Below are 18,637 nucleotides of genomic sequence, written 5' to 3'. Positions count from 1 at the left end.
GGTATACTTAAAAAAATTACAGGCAGGTGTGTTGAAGCAGGGTTGGAACTAAAATATCCAAGAGGGTATAGATCTCCAGGAACAGGGTCGCGACGCCTAGTCCAGATAGATATATAAAGAGAGAGAGAGAGAGAGATCCAAAGGCGCTCTGTCACAGTGTTCTAGACTAGTACTGACACTTTCAGAGCAACAGAGTCAGGCCATTATAGACAGGGAGTGATTTACATGATTCTAAAATAACACACTAATAGAGCCCTTATCTTCCAGCACCCTGCCTGGCTTGAAAAGGAGACAGATGAAGAACCCCAAAAAGGACACGTGGATGGCAAAAAAAAAGGTGCGATAGGGAGGTAGTGAGTGCTTTCAGATTAATTTTAGGTCGTACATTAGCTCTGGTCATAACCGTGATTGCATTTAGAGTGTTTTGTTTTTTTAATGAACAAAGCATTTAGTCCAAAAGAGATCTTGTTCTCTGTCCGACAGTGATGTTACACTATATTAATCCCCTGTGTAGTTTCCATCCATCATTCTGACGCATAAAAGACATAATATATCAAAAGCTGGACGTGCAATTGTTTTCTGATAAATGACATATTGGTGGTAAGCGCGCATCTTTATAGATTACGTTATATGTGCAGCGCCGCTCAGAGAAAGACTTATTACAAGCGCAGCAGAAAGAGGAAAAAAAGAGAGGTATCCAACACAAGAACACGTGTTCATTCCTCCCCCACCTCTCGGCTTACCACCCTCTCCGAGAAGTTTCTCTTATTTGTCGGGGCTGGAGATGGAGTTTGAGAACGCGCAGTGCGCACAAGCCGAGAACAGTGAGACGACGAACCGCAGCAGCAGTGGCAGATAAAAGATCTCGGATGCGAGGAACTTGGGTAGGATTCTTAGGGCGTCAACCTGCCAGCATCTTATCAAACTGGTGTGATACACCTGGGGAAACGGGAGGAGCGCATGAAGGTGGAGGAGGAGGGTGCCAACGCACAAGTGCCATACTGCGCCAATCTTAGATAGCAAACCACTCAGATCCATGTTTTTGCACGTTTAATAGAGTAGATAAGTCTCGTTAAGATATGCGGATTTGGAGACGGGAAGGGTTTCTGCATCGGTCTGTCCCAAAAGAAGCGCGCGGTTATTAAGAGGCGCACGGAGGAAACTCCTGCGGCAAGATTACAAAGCTCTCTCCCGATTGTGACTTTTTCAATGGTCTCATCAGAAATGCGTTGAAGTGTGAAGAAACCCGAAAAAAGAAACGATTTTGTAAGAACGAAAATATTTTCGTGAATTCGGGATAACTTCAGTGGTGAGGATGTCTGCGTTGCGCAAAAAATTTGGGGATGATTACCAAGTGGTGACGACTTCGTCCAGCGGCGGCGGGTTCAACCAAGCGGCCCCCGAGAAGAAAAAGAAACGTCAGCGCTTTGTGGACAAGAACGGCCGATGTAACGTCCAGCACGGGAACCTGGGGGGTGAAACCAGCCGGTACCTGTCGGACCTGTTCACCACGCTCGTGGACCTCAAATGGCGCTGGAATCTATTCATCTTTATCCTTACCTACACGGTGGCGTGGCTCTTCATGGCCTCGATGTGGTGGGTCATCGCGTTTATACGCGGAGACCTCTACCGGGCCCACGACGATAAGTACACACCGTGCGTGGCCAACGTGTATAACTTTCCATCAGCCTTTCTGTTCTTCATCGAAACCGAGGCCACTATCGGCTACGGTTACCGATACATTACCGATAAATGTCCGGAGGGCATCATTCTGTTCCTCTTCCAGTCGATTCTGGGATCTATAGTGGACGCTTTTCTCATTGGTTGCATGTTCATCAAGATGTCCCAGCCGAAGAAACGGGCGGAGACGCTGATGTTCAGCGAGCACGCCGCTATTTCCATGCGTGACGGCAAAATGACCCTTATGTTCCGAGTGGGCAACCTGCGCAACAGCCATATGGTTTCCGCGCAAATACGCTGCAAACTACTCAAAGTAAGTATGCAACTGAAACCAAACATAGAGAGGAGGAAAAGGCACATTATAGATTATGTGTAGTTAATGTACGTAAATATATATTTCAATAGCCTATTAATGTGTGTGAACTTATGAATGTTGTCTACTTATGAATATTTACATCACTTAATGATAAGTTTAAGGTTTACAGTTCATTCTGGTTTTACCTCAAGCAGATAACCAGGCAGAAACAAAAGCTGTAATTTAATTTTGGCCACTTAAAATGGACAACGTATTGATTTGCTCCATGTGACCTGTGGAGACAACCTTACCCTCTGTAGCACTGAAGGTGCAGAATGACAGCTCTGCCTCTTTCAATTTCACATTCAGTTTATTGGAGCGGAAAATATTTTACACTTATATTCCCACAACATTTATATAAGCAAATTCATGGAAGAAATGACGGAAAGGTTGTGCAAACAAAATTTGCAAAGATTAAAGGGATGACATTTATCACTTTCACTATTTTAATTACAATTACTGTTTCTTTGTCTGCCTCTCTTGCTTTTCTTTAGTCCCGTCAGACTCCCGAAGGAGAGTTTTTGCCTTTGGATCAGCTCGAGTTGGACGTCGGGTTCAGCACTGGAGCTGACCAGCTTTTTTTAGTTTCTCCTCTGACCATCTGCCATGTGATCGACTCCAAAAGCCCATTTTATGATCTCTCGCTCAGGTCCATGCAAACAGAGCAGTTTGAGATTGTGGTTATCTTAGAGGGGATCGTGGAGACCACCGGTAAGTTTTTATTATAACACATATGTAACAAAATGCTCAGATGATGTGCCAAACACTTTTGTAGTATGTACTCATTAGGTACCCGTATGTTCCTTTGAGGCACTGATATACACTCTTTAGTATTTTTTTAAATAAAGGTATAGCCCCTCTTTTGCTTGTAGAGTATTAAAATTAATTAGTTTGCAGGTTCATGCTTTTGTATTTCTGCCCTGTAGATAGATGCATTTTTTATTGTGTATGTTTTTCTGCACATTAAAAAATCCCTGGTCAATAGTAGAGTATTTCATCAGGATAAGGGGGTTGGGGTGGCTTGTTATATGTACAGTGTGTACAGTATGTGTGAGTCATTCTAAAGAACTAGGTTTACCGTTATTAGTCTGCTTTCTGCTTTTAGTGATTGAAAAGAATGAGTATCGTGTATCTACTCCAACGAAGAAAGAAAGAGATGTTATGTAAGACATGAAATACAAAGCTAGTCTTTCGCTTTTCTCTCTGTCTCATGGTTCTATAGTCTGGCATGCTTGGATATTAAGCCACCTGTCAATCAAATACCAGCTCACCTTTACTTTCTCACCCTGCAGCGTTTAACACAACGATTTACACAAATTCAAGCATGTGGAAGTCAATACACACTTTAGAAACCATCGATCGCAATAGTGCCGATAGTACCACATGCTCCCATGGTGTCAATTAATTGAAACAGAATGAGATTTATTCATTCGGCAGATGCGTTAATCCAAAGCAACTACAAACGAGGAAGCATTAAACACAACATATACAACATACTGTATATTAAGACATCATATATTCTTAAACAGGATGAAATCATATACTTCTGGTGGATGGCACATCTGATTATTCCACCCACAGAAAGTGAAGGGATTTGTGGGTAAAAAAAGGAAAAGAAACGGAAAAAAAACTGAATTATGTACAGTTAGTCAGCACTCTGTGCTCCCCATTGTGAATCAGTTTCCATAGCAACTAAATCGGCCCCTTCTTAAACGCTTAACCATACAGTAAAGTCATACCAGTGTGTGTTTGAAGTATGGAGAGACAGAACTTGTGTTTATCAGCCACATAAATCAAATACTAATTACTACTTATCAAATAAGTCATTAGACATTTTTAATTTTGTTCTGTAATTATGTCTAGGTTTATGATACAGATGCAGCGATACGGCACAAACTTGTTATCCGTGGATTTTTTTTTTGTGGCCCTTTATTTTAATCTTTAAGTCTGTGTGTTTGGGACGTTTTTCCTTTCAGCTCATATTTCATACGGATTCTCACAGTGTGGCTGGAGGAATAGTTTGACATCAATATGATAACTTCCTTTTGGCATAGAGACAGTGACTTCAGGGCCAAGAGCTCACTGGGGACAAGCCCAGAGCCATTCATTGCTCTGCAAAAAAAACATGACAGCTGTGCCCACATCCACAGCTGTCAAATTATTTACAGCTTTTCACATTAGTCTGTACTAAAAAGCCTTTTCAAACAAGCAAACACAGTTAAATATAGCAGAAAGATGATAAATTATGCAAAAAAGCATGTAAGACTTTTAAATAACACTTTTTTTGAATGTGTATTTATAGCCTATGAATAATGGGCACTTTTCAGTATGGATTGCATTGAAACTAATGTATTTAAATAATGATTTCTGCTCGTTTTGAAAGTTTGCATCTTGTAAAAGTACTATCAAATGACAAAGGAATGAACAAACATATGAAGAGTTTGGTTTCAAAATGCAATAAATTCATTTTGACTCATTTCGGTAAAAAATGTGTTTTCTATACCAAGAAAGTGACAAGATGAAAACCACTATTTTCTGTTACAAACTTTCACGTAGCATCTTAAAGGAATAGTCTACTCATTTTCAATATTAAACTATGTTATTACCTTAACTAAGAATTGTTGATACATCCCTCTATCATCTGTGTGCGTGCACGTAAGCGCTGGTGGAGCGCGCTGCAACACTTCGATAGCATTTAGCTTAGCCCCATTCATTCAATGGTACCAATCAGAGATAAAGTTAGCAATGACCAAACACATCAACGTTTTTCCTATTTAAGACGAGTAGTTATACGAGCAAGTTTGGTGATACAAAATAAAACGTAGCGCTTTTCTGGGCGGATTTAGAAGAGGAACTGTATTTTATGGCGTGGTAGCACTTTTGGGAGTACTTCGACTCGCCTGAAAAGTCCGCTCCCCTTCTCACTCTCATAATGGGAGAGGGAGGGTGTTACTGCGCAGAGTCGAAGTACTCCCAAAAGTGCTATTACGCCATAAAATATAGTTCCTCTTTTAAATCCGCTTAGAAAAGCCCTACGTTTTATTTTGTACCACCAAACTTGCTCGTATAACTACTCGTCTTGAATAGGAGAAACGTTGGTGTGTTTGGTCACTTCTGACTTTGTCTCTGAATGGTGCCGTTGAGTGGGTGGGGCTGGGCTAAATGCTATCGAAGTGTCGCAGCGCGCTCCTGCGCTTGCGTGCGCGCGCACAGATGGTGGAGGGATGTATCAACTCTTCCTAGTTAAGGCAATAACCTAGTTCAATATTGAAAATGAGTAGACTATTCCTTTAAGGTTATAATAACATTAAAAATTCAAATCCGTAATTTGATTTTCAAAGATTTATTCTAAAAACTAATTATTTTCCGCAAAATGCAATAAATCCAAGTTTTTTTCAAAATGCTATAAATTTATTGAATAAATATATTTCAATTTAGTCAATTCAATTATATATCAATTTAGTTGACTAGTGGTATACACTGATTAAAATAAATGAACATTAATGACATTAATCATAACTCTACTTTGTCATATTAAGAACACTATCATTGCTGCTGTCATCCTTGGGATCTCGTCGCTGAACATTTTTGACAGCGATCAGCTGTAAAATGTTTTGGTCCTGCTCGATTTTCGTTGTCCTCATGTAAAATAATGGAAAGTTTTTCATAAGATCCCCTGAGGTCAATGTGTTAGCATGACAGAAGCTTGATGCTGTCGTGTGAGAACAAGCAACAGCCGTCATTTTCACTCACCCGAGTGCCTCTCACATAAATTATTAGATGTTAATGGCTTACGTTTCTTCCCGGCCACAGGTTTTTCAATGCCATCAAAGTTGTTTTTGTTTGTTTGTTGATCACGAAGTACAAAGTAGATCCGGAAAACTAGGAATTCGCGTGTATTCAACGCGCCGCCATTATTGTTTACAATGTGTGGAATGGTGCGCTGTGATTTGTTGAGCGGATTTATTGCATTCTGCAGAGGAGGACTGGCGGTTGTCTCGGTTTGGAAAAAAAGGAGAAATGATGACAGAATAACACTGATTTTGGTCTTAAATAATTTTTTTATCGCATTTTGGGACCAAACATATTCTCAGAAGTAAATACCCTGTCAGAAGTAAACTCACTCTCTCATTTATGATGTACCTTGACAGTATACATTTTTTGGCGGGAAATCTAACCGACATAGAATTAGGGGACGTGTGTACACCAAAGCATTTAAACCAGTGCTATCTCATGTATGTGCTAAATACGTACTTTGCAATGTGTCTAATTAATTATAATATGTATGACCACATTCATAAATTTTTGTACAATTTGCCTTGACCCCTGTGACGTTGGGGTTAGGGGTGGGGTTTTGTTATTGTTTTTTATAATAATCGTACGTTTTTGCATGTTTAACTTTCTTCAAATTATACTAATTATCCAACTCGTAAAATATGTACAAATTCTTGTGAGATCAGGCTGTTTAAACGCAGCCAAAAACGCCAGCATTTCTTTAGCTAAGCACTTTGTTTGCTATGATACTTCTGTTTTGTTTATCAGTCGTTGTACGATGTGCCAGTTGGTTGTTGTGGTATTTGTCCCGCCTCTCCTCCACTGTGATTGGACGGCTGAGTGAAAAGTGACATTAATGAGCTGAGCGTATCCCCCAAAGTGGAAAATTTGGGTGTTCGGTGCTGAAAAAGTATAAAACGCTATCATTTAATCATAAAAATTTTCATTTAGGATTTCATTTATTCGAAAATCTGTTTTCACTAAAAATGTATAGTTCAAAAATATTAATTCTTTCATAATTAGCCAAACTATAACACTTAAAGTCACCATGGAACATGGCCGCGGGAAGTGGGGGTGCTGCGGGTGCTGCAGCACCCTCTGTTGGCGAGAGGGAGATTTTTTTTAAGTAAAAATTTTTGCACAATTTATAGATGGGTTGCTCGGCGACGCCATTAACTGGTTGCGAGAGGCAGAAAGAAGAGACGTGCCTTGTGTTGTAGGCTAGCTGTGTCTGTAAGTCAAAATGCAAAGGAGTTGTTGTGTGGATAATAGTACCAACAGAGTCAGTGCTGGGTGCCTGATGTTAACATACCAGTAAATGCGACTATTACATTACTAGCCTAACATTATAATTCATACATGTATCACAGTAACACTGCAAAAATAAAGACAGAAAAACAGTTCCAACTAAAACCAAGTTTTATTTATATACAAATAATAAAGGACGCTTCAATAATTAAGGTTGTTGCAGTAGCCGATCAGCTCACCAATCGGGCTTTCTGCCTTCTGGATGCTCGCGCACCCTGTAATGTTTTTAAACCGGCAACCCCGTCTATATATTACTTATGAATATTTTTAGGAAATAATTTTTGACACACGTAGGTTATTACGTGTATTTTGGATTTTAATTTCATGTGCCTATACCATCTCCGTGGCCTCATCCGAGCGCACTTCTCCGCCTTGCGTCTTTTGTATGGGTACGCACTCACCAGGACCCAGAAAAGACTCACACACCTTTGGTTGATGCATGCCCACACAGAAATTCTGAACTCCCTGGGCATTCGTCTCCTCATGAGAGACTTTGGACTTTATTATACAACCGGCGCAATGCGCGACGCGAGTGTCATTTGCTGGAGTAAAGAGCGCGTTGATAATATGCGCATGTATTACGGGATGACAACGCGGGTTTGTTATCACATACATGGATGCGAAGCAACACAAACACGCCTTTTTAAAGGATTAAAATGTAAAAGATTATTATTGAGTCTCTTGGACTATAAAAGATGACCGATTATGAGACCGTAGAAGGCGCAAAGTAGCTGCTTCATCTAAATAAATGCTTTGCTTTTAAACAAATACATCTATTTTTAAATGTTTTTTAAATGCTTCCCCACGAATTTATTGTATAATGACTCTTCACCTGTGGATATGGTGAAATGAGAACGTTTGTAAATTCTTTATCTCTTGTTTGTAACAAATAAAGTATTTTTAGAGTACAAACCTTATATAAAGCCTAAAATATTCTAAAAATGTAATTATACAGCATGTATTTCTTTATAAAAGTATACAATATCAGAACTAAACCAATTATTATTTTTGTTCAATGTATGAATTATTTATAAGTTTAAAAAGCCAGCAATAGTACTATTTAGTAAAAAAAGATCAATATAAGGTATGTAATTGTGAGAATATTTTACCACTGTTAATCGACGTGTGATCCTAACTTAAAAACGAAAGTAAAATATGTTTGTCTGGACATTGAAAATTTTGAAGTTTATTTAATATTATATATTGTTATAATATTATATGTTGTATGTAAATATATATATATATATATATATATATATATATATATATATATATATATATATATATATATATATATATATATATATATATATATATATAATGTAATGTAATGTATGTCTGAAGTTGTAACGAAAGTATTTTCCCCTGGAATTGTTATAAGTATTTCTGCTTCTGATTAATAGCGCATATATTAATCTGATGTATGTGTGTTTCAGACGCTGCTGTGTGCACTAAAGTGTATATGACAATAAAGTAGTGTGAAACTCAATGTATTTATTTTTAAAATGTATTTTAAATGGGCCTATAGGCTCATAGGTTTTTTTGTAAAAAAAAAAATTCACAGCACCCCCTGATCAAAATGACTTCCAGCGGCCCTGCCATGGAACGTAAGTAGCAAATGTCTAAACCCATATTATACTCGAATTCACAGATTTATAGTAGCCTACATTTATTTAACAGTTGACTTCAAGCAGTAATGATATTCATCACCTGATAAATGGCTATTTACAGTCCTGCATTACTACAGTAAAAGTTAGATTTTGAGTTTGATTTTGAAATGAACCGCGTTTTCAAAAGATATTGCGGGCAAACACAGACATTTGCATCCGGACGGGATTAAATTTCTCAGAGGACCTCTGAGTTCGGCGAAAAACAGTAGGTAAATTGCTCTGGAATTCTTACGGTGGTCGTCGGAGAAAAACACAGACATGTCCGATTCGGACGGGATTAAATAGACAGAGGACCTCCGAGAAGCACGATTTTCTCAGAGGTCCCCCTGTAAAACTAATCCCGTCCGAATAGGGCTTAAGTTGAGGTAAGAACATAGTAAAATATGTTGTGTTTTCCTTTAAGATATCAAGTAATTACAATGTAGCAAAACAATGCTATTTTATCTAAAATTTCCTACTATGTTTTACATTTTTCAGTGGCTTTCCCGACACCGGCCTCTTGTTTCACAGTCTAGGCACATTACTTTCACTGTAAGATGTAATACTCTGTAAATTGCGTTTCTATTTGAAATGAGAAAACAATAGTGCAGTGTTTACCAGTGAGACCTTCAGGCACCCTTATCTGATATAAATCCTTACTTAGACCATGTGACAACTTGATCCAATCATCCTTAAAATTCAATTTCGAATATTATGAAATCTCAATTATATTATTTGGAATGCTAGCTTTGTGTTAAAATATTCTCAGGCATTTATTTGTGATAAATGTTATTGACTGAAATTCCGTCCTTATTCACTTTCATTGCATAGAAATAAAGAATTTCTCTTTGTGTGTTATATAAAGGAGGGTTTGAAAAGACACATTTGTGACCCTGTGTGTGAAATGCAGGCTAAAGTCTCATTATCTAATTTTGAAATTTGGAGCAAAACATTTTTGCTCTTACTTCATTTTCAATCTTTGACATGATCTTACTCTGTCAATGTTAAAGATATCACAGTTATATTTTCACAGAATGTTCTTTATATTATTAAGGGTTGTTCGAAAATCACTAAAAATGACTTTCACAGGCAGGCACATTTTTATATCTTTATCAATTTTAGCCGGCCTTTTCATATATAACCCTAAAGCATAAGAAGTTAAATGGATTTAGTGTGGTTCATTACAGTTTGACCACAGGACTCCGATTTGCAAGATCCTTATGATGAGATTTTATAACCCAGTGAACGTCTGAAACAAAATTGTTTATTTTGATGTTCATCAAACCATAACCGCCGCAAACATCAATAGCAAAAAGAGAAAGGAATGTAATGAGATTCTTTTGTGTTTTGACACAAGTCTTGCTCAGAAGAGCATGAGACATTCTGCTGACAGATGTTGGTGTCAAACAGTTTACATCCACACGTTTATGCATTCTGCAAACAGTTTCACTCAAAGCAACTTACAGTGCATTCAAGGTATTCACAGTTCGTCTGTTCCCCGTGAATCAAATCTGTGGTCTTGGCATTGCTACCGTCACGCTCTCCCAATCGAGCAACAATAACTGATGCAATCCGTGTATGCCTGATGAAAAACCAAGTGATTTATTGTGATAATTGTGTGCCGGCAGTTACATTAATTACTGAAACCGTGGAGGTCAGAGTGGTTACATGGAGGTCTGTCTGATATGAAACCTGCTTGCCGTGCTAGTGAATAATGGCCGGGTTAGATTAATGCGTTTTAGTATGAATTGAGTTGCATGGATACCTTTTAACCATCTTGGGTTTGGGTTTATGTATTACAAAATCTCTGTTTTAATGTGAATGCTTCAGGCAATGAGAGTAGGCTACACAGCAACTCTGCTCTATCGTCCCGTGGGGCGCCAGAAAATGGAAAAGGAGGCATAGCCTCATCCCTCCAGGACCGCACACTGTGTGTCAGAGAGATACAAGAGAGAACTGGGCCCGGATGTATGGTCAATTACCGTTAAGAACAGCCAGATAGTAGAGTTTACTGTTATCTCACACCACACAGAAAGAGAGAGACAAAAAATGAGAGTCATGATGATAGTGGGTGGAATAGGTGTGTTAAAAAAAGCATTGGGATTGGAAGGTGTTGTACTAACAATGCCTCCAATTGGTAGTTTTATCCAAAGCGACTTGAAGGTTCACAAACTTGCCAATTGAGCTACAGGAACACATGTTGTGTGCCGTGTTGTGGCTCAAAATGTATGCAGCGCAGCACAAAAGCGCCTGCCAACTGGATTAATGTAAATGTAAAAAAGCGAGTGAAAGAAAGAAAGACAGAGATGGAGAGAAAGCGAGATGACAGAAACAGGTCAGGCAGAGCACCTCTGTGGCAACAGAACCGAGCACTTGATGACGGTCACCATAGAAACAGATTATCCCTCTTGGAAATATAAATTGTTCTCATAACTGTCAGACGTTGAAGTGTAGCAATAGCATTTTTTCTGGCAGAGACTAATGCGCACAATGTTTCACCCAAATGCTGAAATGAAATTTGTCGTAATGGAGGAATATGGAATGGTTATGTAAGACGGACCGGATTTCGACTCGCCGAGCCCTTACCTTTCCCTCTTCCAGCAAACAGCAGAAAGCCTGTTAAATATTTCATAAGATGAATAACATTATGTTATACAGCTAAGCCCTGGATTTGTCCGCTTGGAAAGCGGGGGTTTTTACTGTAGTAAGGAAGGATAACCGTGCTTGTCTGTGTGTGTGAGAGAGTGTGTAGGTGTTTAGATGGTCAAAAACAACAATCATGACTTTCTGAAATGCATAATGTATGTGTTGTCTCCCTGGAAGAACTCCTCAGTTAGGCTTTTTAGAAACCGCAATTGCATGACTCTTTTAGACTGCGCCTGGTTTTATCTGTCTGGAAAACAACACCTCAAACCTTTATGCTTTTATCCAGCTACTCAGGGGGTAGTCTTTAAATCCCTGTATAGAACAATGTCCTCACAGTCTTTGTTCGCTACTTCTCTTCTGCACAGAGACAAGATGGAAAATATATCATACAGCAGTCATATACCAATGGATAAGAGTATAATAATGGATAAATATAAGAATATATCTCGTGCCATTTCATAACTTTCTCAAGTTAAACACAGGGGGATATAATTTTAGTGACATTTCTTAAACTTTGAATTGTATTTTTTCCTGTGTGTTTTATGACAACCAATGAGATTCAATGTTATTGACGTACCGCCATATTTTATTGTACCTCACTGATCAGCATGTTGTCATGGATACACAACGTATCGATTGCTAAATAAGCTCAAAATATATTTACAGTTTTGGAATCCATTCTGCTGATCTTCGGGTCTGGCGCTATCACTTATAGCATAGCTTAGCACAATCCATTGAATCTGATTAGACCATTAGCATCGCGCTAAAAAATAACAAAAGAGTTTGGATATTTTTGCTATTTAAAACTTGACTCTTCTGTAGTTACATCATGTACTAAGAAAGACGGAAAATTAAAAGTTGCGATTTTCTAGGCAGATATGGCTAGGAACTATACTCTCATTCTGGCGTAATAATCAAGGACTTTGGCTGCAGGAGGTGCAATGATATTACGCAGCAGCCAAAAATAGTCCCCAGTATCTTTCAATAGCAGGGGGAGCTGGAAAATTAGCATATTTTTTTAAAAAAGGGGAGTGTCCCTTTAATGATAGTATATAACTTATGTATGAATGTACAGTATATGACCCCCATATAAGAACACAGTAAAAATTCCTTGTTGCACTTGAATGTTTAAGTTTAATCAATTTTAAATTACAATTAATTATTACTTTTTTGACTTGTGACGAGTTGCTATAAATTATAAAAATAAAGTTGTACTTCATCACAAACTTCAGCGGCCGCCTTACTCTGATCCTCTGGTTTCGTTCACAAGCTGAAGGTGGGACTTTTTTATTGACTCCCTCTGATGGTTGTAACTAATTGAACTGAATAATTTAAACACTGTCAGAAACTGTTTTATTAGAGGGGAGAGAATGATATATTTAGAAAACTTTTTTCACCAAATTGCATTTTTCTGTGATTTTCATTCAAATCTAACACAAATAATACTACATATTATTAAAAGAATGGGCCTGTATGTTATTACTTCTGGATTTTGTGGGGCCCTCTGGACAGTGGGGGCCCCTATAATTGTCACCACCTTTCACCCCATCAGCGACGGCCCTGAGCATACAATAATTAATGATATTCAATGTTGTCGACGTACCGCCATATTTGAATGTACCTTATTAATCAGCATGTTGTGATGGATACGCCACGTAGCAATTGCTAAATAAGCTCAAAATATTAATTGTTTTCTCTAACAAACATGTAACTTAGCACACTGAAGTTATTTCGATTACTTTGATGATGGGTGTATACTGTATGACCCTCAAATAATAATCACAGTAAAAATTCCTTGTTGCACTTAAATTTGAAATTACAATTCATTTAAACTTTCTTGACTAGTGAGGAGTGGCTATAATTTATAAAAAAATAAAGTTGCAATCACTTTTTTAAGCTATTTCAACTTTATTTTAAATTTATAGCAAATCCTCACTACTGTAAATAGTGAAGGCTGCTCTATTTAAAAAACCTACCTCAATTGGTAACACCTAGAAAATAAGTTTTATAAACTACATTTTTCTCATTTTAAGTGAAAAATTAAAAGTGAAATAACGTTTTAAAATTACTTCAATTGGCTAAAATATTTAAACATTTTCAAATTAAATTTTTCACTTAAAGAAAGAAAATGAAAGTTGAAAAGTTACCAATTGAAGTAAGTTTTATGTTGATCCAACTTTTACTTTTTACAGGGTAGTCAAGAAAGTTGAAATGAATTGTAAATTCCAGTTGATTAAATGTAAAAAATTAAGTGCAACAATGAATTTTTACAATGAAGACAATATAACAGCGTTTTTTTAAATATAAAATGATTTGTTTCTGTTAAACTGACGAAAGACAAATACATAGGTTCCTGTACACACTGCATATTAATTCCGTTGTCAGTTTAATGCTTAATCCTGTTCTGTACACACACAATTCAGTAATTTACAGGACTGACAACCTCATTCTAAAACTGAATTAACTCCCGCAAAATGCAGGTAGTGACAACTCTGCATAGTGTTTACATAACCGAACTGAACAACTAGTAGTTAATAAAGTGTTTAAACGTGCATCATGGACATGACAGGTCTCTCTTCTGAAAAAAGAAATGCCTAGAAGGGGAAAAAGTCTTCTATATGCGCGGTGCAGAAAATGACAGAGGCACGAGCGTTTGCTGAGTAGTGTTGCCAGATTTTGCATGAAAAAACTGTGAACAAGAAAAATCCAATAATAAACCGAAATAGATTTCAAATGCTTTACCTCAAAGATCAGAATTTGGGACCGGCACCTTCACACTTTATTAAAACCAAAATCTTGATCGCTTCATGAGCCAAAAGCCTAAACGGTTATGCGCCAAAACGATATGTAAGTACAAAAAAGACGATGACCTTGCAACACTGCAAGACAGCCTGTTGTGGAGCAGCCTCAAAAATACGTACAATGCACAACGCCAAGACGGAGGTTTATTGCAAAACATAACGCTGTTAAATTATTTTGGTCAAAGCTGTGAGTGATAAGCACGCGATAAGGCAGAACATTGCTCTGTGTCAATCATCACATTTTCAGAGGGTGAGTCTTGTTCCGTACAGACATGTAACGAACATTTAGGGGATTCACTCCCGCAAAAATTATCCAGAGCCGGTTTTACATGTCCATTTACAACCCTAGGATTTGTCTTTAGAATTAAATTGTCTTATTTGAAAGGGTCATGAATAATAATGTTGAGCTCTGCTTTGATTGGCTGTTTCACACAGCAGCTCGTTCAGTAGTTCTATGTGTGTGCAAACAGACTGTTGGTTTAAGCCTATATCAGACAAAGATTTTAAGGAATAATCTCTTGTTTGGAGATTGTTAATGGACGTTTTTGAGTGGTGTGGGGTTTTTTTCAGGATGAACTTGCAAAACGTAACTTTAATGTCAATAGTAGAACTTTAGCCTAAACACTAGCATATAACATTTACTAGCATATAGCACTACCACAGCAGTCACAACATTGTTTTTAGAATTTCAGCAACATTAATGTGTAATTTAATGTTGTGGGCGTACAGGTTGACTGTAACGTCACAGTAGGTGTTATGTCTTTTGCATGCACAAGGTTTACATAAGAAGAAGGAAACAATCGTTTTTGAGGATCATGATGTCTTTACTATGCACAGAACTCTTATTATTTATCTGTCTAGGTAAATACAGTTTTACATTCTAAGGGATAGATTACCCAAAAATAAAAATGATGTCATTATTCACTCACCGTCAAGTTGTGGCATACCTGTATAATTTTTTTGTCCTGCTCAACACAAAGATATTTGAGCAATGTTTGTTTTTAAGCACCACTGACTTCCATAGGATTTGTTTTTCTTACTATGGAAGTCAGTTGTGCTGCTGTTAATTACAATATCTTCATTTGTGTTCAGCAGAACAAAGAAATTTGTACAGGTTTGGAACAACTTTAGGGTGAGTTAATGATGACAGAATTTTCATTTTGCGGTAAACTATCATGACTGCTTTCAAATCAACAATTATCTTACAGTAGATTCTTCGCTGATGACTGAACGCTGTGTTCACTTGTAAAGGGCTCATAAAAATGATCTCTTTATAGTGATGGTTTTGCACGCTTTAATTAAGGAGGGATGTTCGACGGTGTTGGAGATACACAGATCTAATCAATTTCCTACAGATAAAGCTCTTGTTTTCATGCAACCAAATGGAGCGTGAACAGACGTTCCCGTGGGTGTTGCTCAACAGCAAATGTTGACTATGTGCGCGTAATGCCACTATTAGTTTTAGTCACCCGGCTATTGTTGAGCAGTATACTCATCTAAAATATATTTGTTGTAAAACTTCATTTTTTCGTATTAACATTCTCTATAGTCCATTTATTTAATACATTTGTTTCTTTTACGTTCCCAGGTATGACATGCCAAGCTCGTACCTCGTACACAGAAGACGAGGTTCTGTGGGGTCACCGTTTCTTCCCAGTTATTTCTCTGGAGGAGGGCTTCTTCAAGGTCGACTATTCGCAATTCCACGGCACTTTCGAGGTTCCCACACCTCCACTTAGTGTTAAGGAACAGGAGGAAAGCTTGCTCCTGTCCTCCCCTCTGACAGCCCCCTCCCTCTGCCACAGCGCAGGCGGGGTCACCGAAGGCAGTGGCACACTGGAGGGTCTGGAACTTCAGAGCGAGGCGGAAACTGCCTCTATTAATATGGCAACCCCCATGCCTGCCAAACTTCAAAAGCTAACGGGCCGCGATATGCCCATTCGGGACGGAATGCCTCGCAAGCTTCTGCGCATGAGCTCGGAGATCACCTACAACCTGGGGGACCTGCCTGTCAAACTCCAGCGAATCAGCTCAGCGCCGGGCGTGGCGGAAGAGAGGCTTCATTCAATCAGTTCTGTACTTGGTCCCATGGAGGACAGGCTGGCTCCCAAGCTGGGCTTGGTGGGCGGGGCTGAACATATCAGCCAATCAGTGACAGATCTACCTCCGAAACTACAGCGGTTGGCTGGAGGCGTCGGTGTGGGTGGAGTCGGAATCGGAGGAAGAATGGATGGTCACCTGCCTCCAAAACTTAGAAAAATGAATTCGGAGAGGTTCACGGGGTTAAGTTTAAAATGAACTGACTTTTATATACAATATATACACACATACATACATACATACATACATACAAGTTTTTCATTTACCTCTTTGAAATTGCAATTCTGTAAAATGGACAATCTATACTTATAGCAATTTATATATGATTCAAATATTAGATTAATGCTAATCCTCTGCACAATATGGCATGTTTTTACCGTAAATAGCATGAATGGAGAAATCATTTTAAACACCTTATTACAGGTAATAGATATTAGCACATTATATTAGCCTAAGGCCAAACATCTTTTGAGGGCTTAACCTGCATTATGTATATCCTAAAACAGAATATCAGTATGATTTTCAGAGATGAATGCCAGCGTTACCTGATAATCCATACTAATTTATACTTCATAAAAAGCCAATGGCTGTAGGCCTGGATTAGCCATGAATCGTTTTTTGTTTTGTTTGATTCGTTTCGTTTTTTCAGTGGATTGATTGTCGTGGTTCACAATGGCAAATTGAAAGATTCATTTTCTGATCTTAAGACAGGGAATGGGCGCTGTGCATTTGTAATTGTGAATTTTTGGAAGAACTGACTCAGGTTTTGTTTCGTTTTTATTCTATTGCATGATCAATCGTTTCATGAGAAAGCCAGATTGAAGATTAAGCCTTAAACATAAGGTGCCAATTGTAAAATACTGTAAAATACCAAACAAGACAACAAGCATTTCGAAAAGGAATATTAATATGTGCAGTTCTCTATTTAAAGCTTTTCCTTTTCCCAATGAAAGCCTTTGGGTTCGTGCAGTATTTCACATTTGGCCCCTGTATTTTACTGAGTTTGTATATGATGTTTTGTCAATGATTGTTTTCTTGCTGTTCTCCGTTTAGCAGTTTAAACTTTATCTGACCTGAATGACTTGAGTATTGTGAACAGATGGGAAGCGTGGGAAAAAACCCACCAGTAAAGAGCACAATAGCTGTGTACATCTGTTTTAATATATTTATAGATAAGAACTTGTCAGCATCGTTACGGCTTTGTTTAACTCTTGTGTTTGGAAAACCGAAGCAATAAGCGAAACTTCAAAATTTCTTACTTGCGCATTTGGCAGCGCTTTTATCCAAAGCGACTTACAGTGCATTACAAGCTATACCGTTTTTTTTTTTTTATTAACTTGTGTTCCCTGAAACCATGACCTATTGCGCTGCAAACGCTATGCTCTACCACTAAGCTATACAGGAGCAGTCAAAAATGTCTGATTTGAAAAATCACATGCGTTAAAGTTAAGTGGTTTACAGTTTTCTAACTGTGTTTATATCAATACATACTATTCTACTTCTGACCAAAAGGTATAATGCCGATTGGAGTGGTTACTAATGCTGTAATAAATGTGTCGTGATGTGTAATATGTCTATTATAATAGGAAGCTTGAAAGACAAGCCTCCAGCTGAAGCCATCACCACAAATTCAATCTGAGTTCCAGGTGGACTTGCCCATGTTTAAGGCATTTATGCTCATTAGTATTGGCAGAGGTCTTCCCCAGAAATAAAGCAGTTTGATCTGGTTTGACCCAGCTGTGTGGATGACTGGCAGCCTGCTGCCCCATGCCGAATCACATAGGTTGCTTCAATAACCCTGAGAAGTCCATATGGACTTCTGACTGTGTTCAATGTTGAAAACATGTCTGTAGAGATCAATAACTATAAAAACACCTCAAGGTTAAGTACACGATGTATGAAATATCAACTTTTCATTTATATACACTGTACAAAGTTATAACATGAAAATTTTACCTTAAAGGCCAAAGTATACTTCCGTATCCACACACTTGAAAGTACAGCCTTGCAAACTATACTTCGTACACATACACAGGCGTTTGACAAATTGCAGTACCAGTGACCTACATACTCCTGAAGACGCATGCGCGACCTGCGCATACAGTAATTGCATACTATTGTGATAATGAAATTTGCATCATGCGTACTGTATGCTGACTCTTGTGTACGCATAAAAAGTGAAGTATACCTAGGCTTTAAGCCTCGAGTATTTTGCTTTTTTGTCAAATACACTGCCTTGCAAAGCATAGTTTATTGGACACATATGCGTACACAGATGTTCCATGTATGCGCATTGCAACAAAGTGCAATACCTCTGCAACTTG

General features: G+C 38.1%; 1 protein-coding gene across 1 annotated transcript; it reads left to right on the top strand.

Moving 5' to 3' along the window:
- The first annotated feature begins 515 nt into the window (after window positions 1-515).
- On the top strand, window positions 516-18,045 carry kcnj3b (potassium inwardly rectifying channel subfamily J member 3b). Its single transcript, XM_055213851.2, has 3 exons — window positions 516-1,993; window positions 2,530-2,746; window positions 15,802-18,045. The coding sequence occupies exons 1-3, from the start codon at window positions 1,316-1,318 to the stop codon at window positions 16,509-16,511; spliced, it is 1,605 nt and encodes a 534-aa protein (XP_055069826.1). The 5' UTR covers window positions 516-1,315; the 3' UTR covers window positions 16,512-18,045.
- Window positions 18,046-18,637: the final 592 nt, after the last annotated feature.

This window comes from Misgurnus anguillicaudatus, chromosome 8 (genome assembly GCF_027580225.2).
Source record: "Misgurnus anguillicaudatus chromosome 8, ASM2758022v2, whole genome shotgun sequence".
In the NCBI taxonomy this organism is placed as follows: domain Eukaryota; kingdom Metazoa; phylum Chordata; class Actinopteri; order Cypriniformes; family Cobitidae; genus Misgurnus; species Misgurnus anguillicaudatus.
The sequence above is the reverse complement of the archived record's forward strand: the minus strand, read 5'-3'. Positions and strand labels throughout refer to the sequence as shown.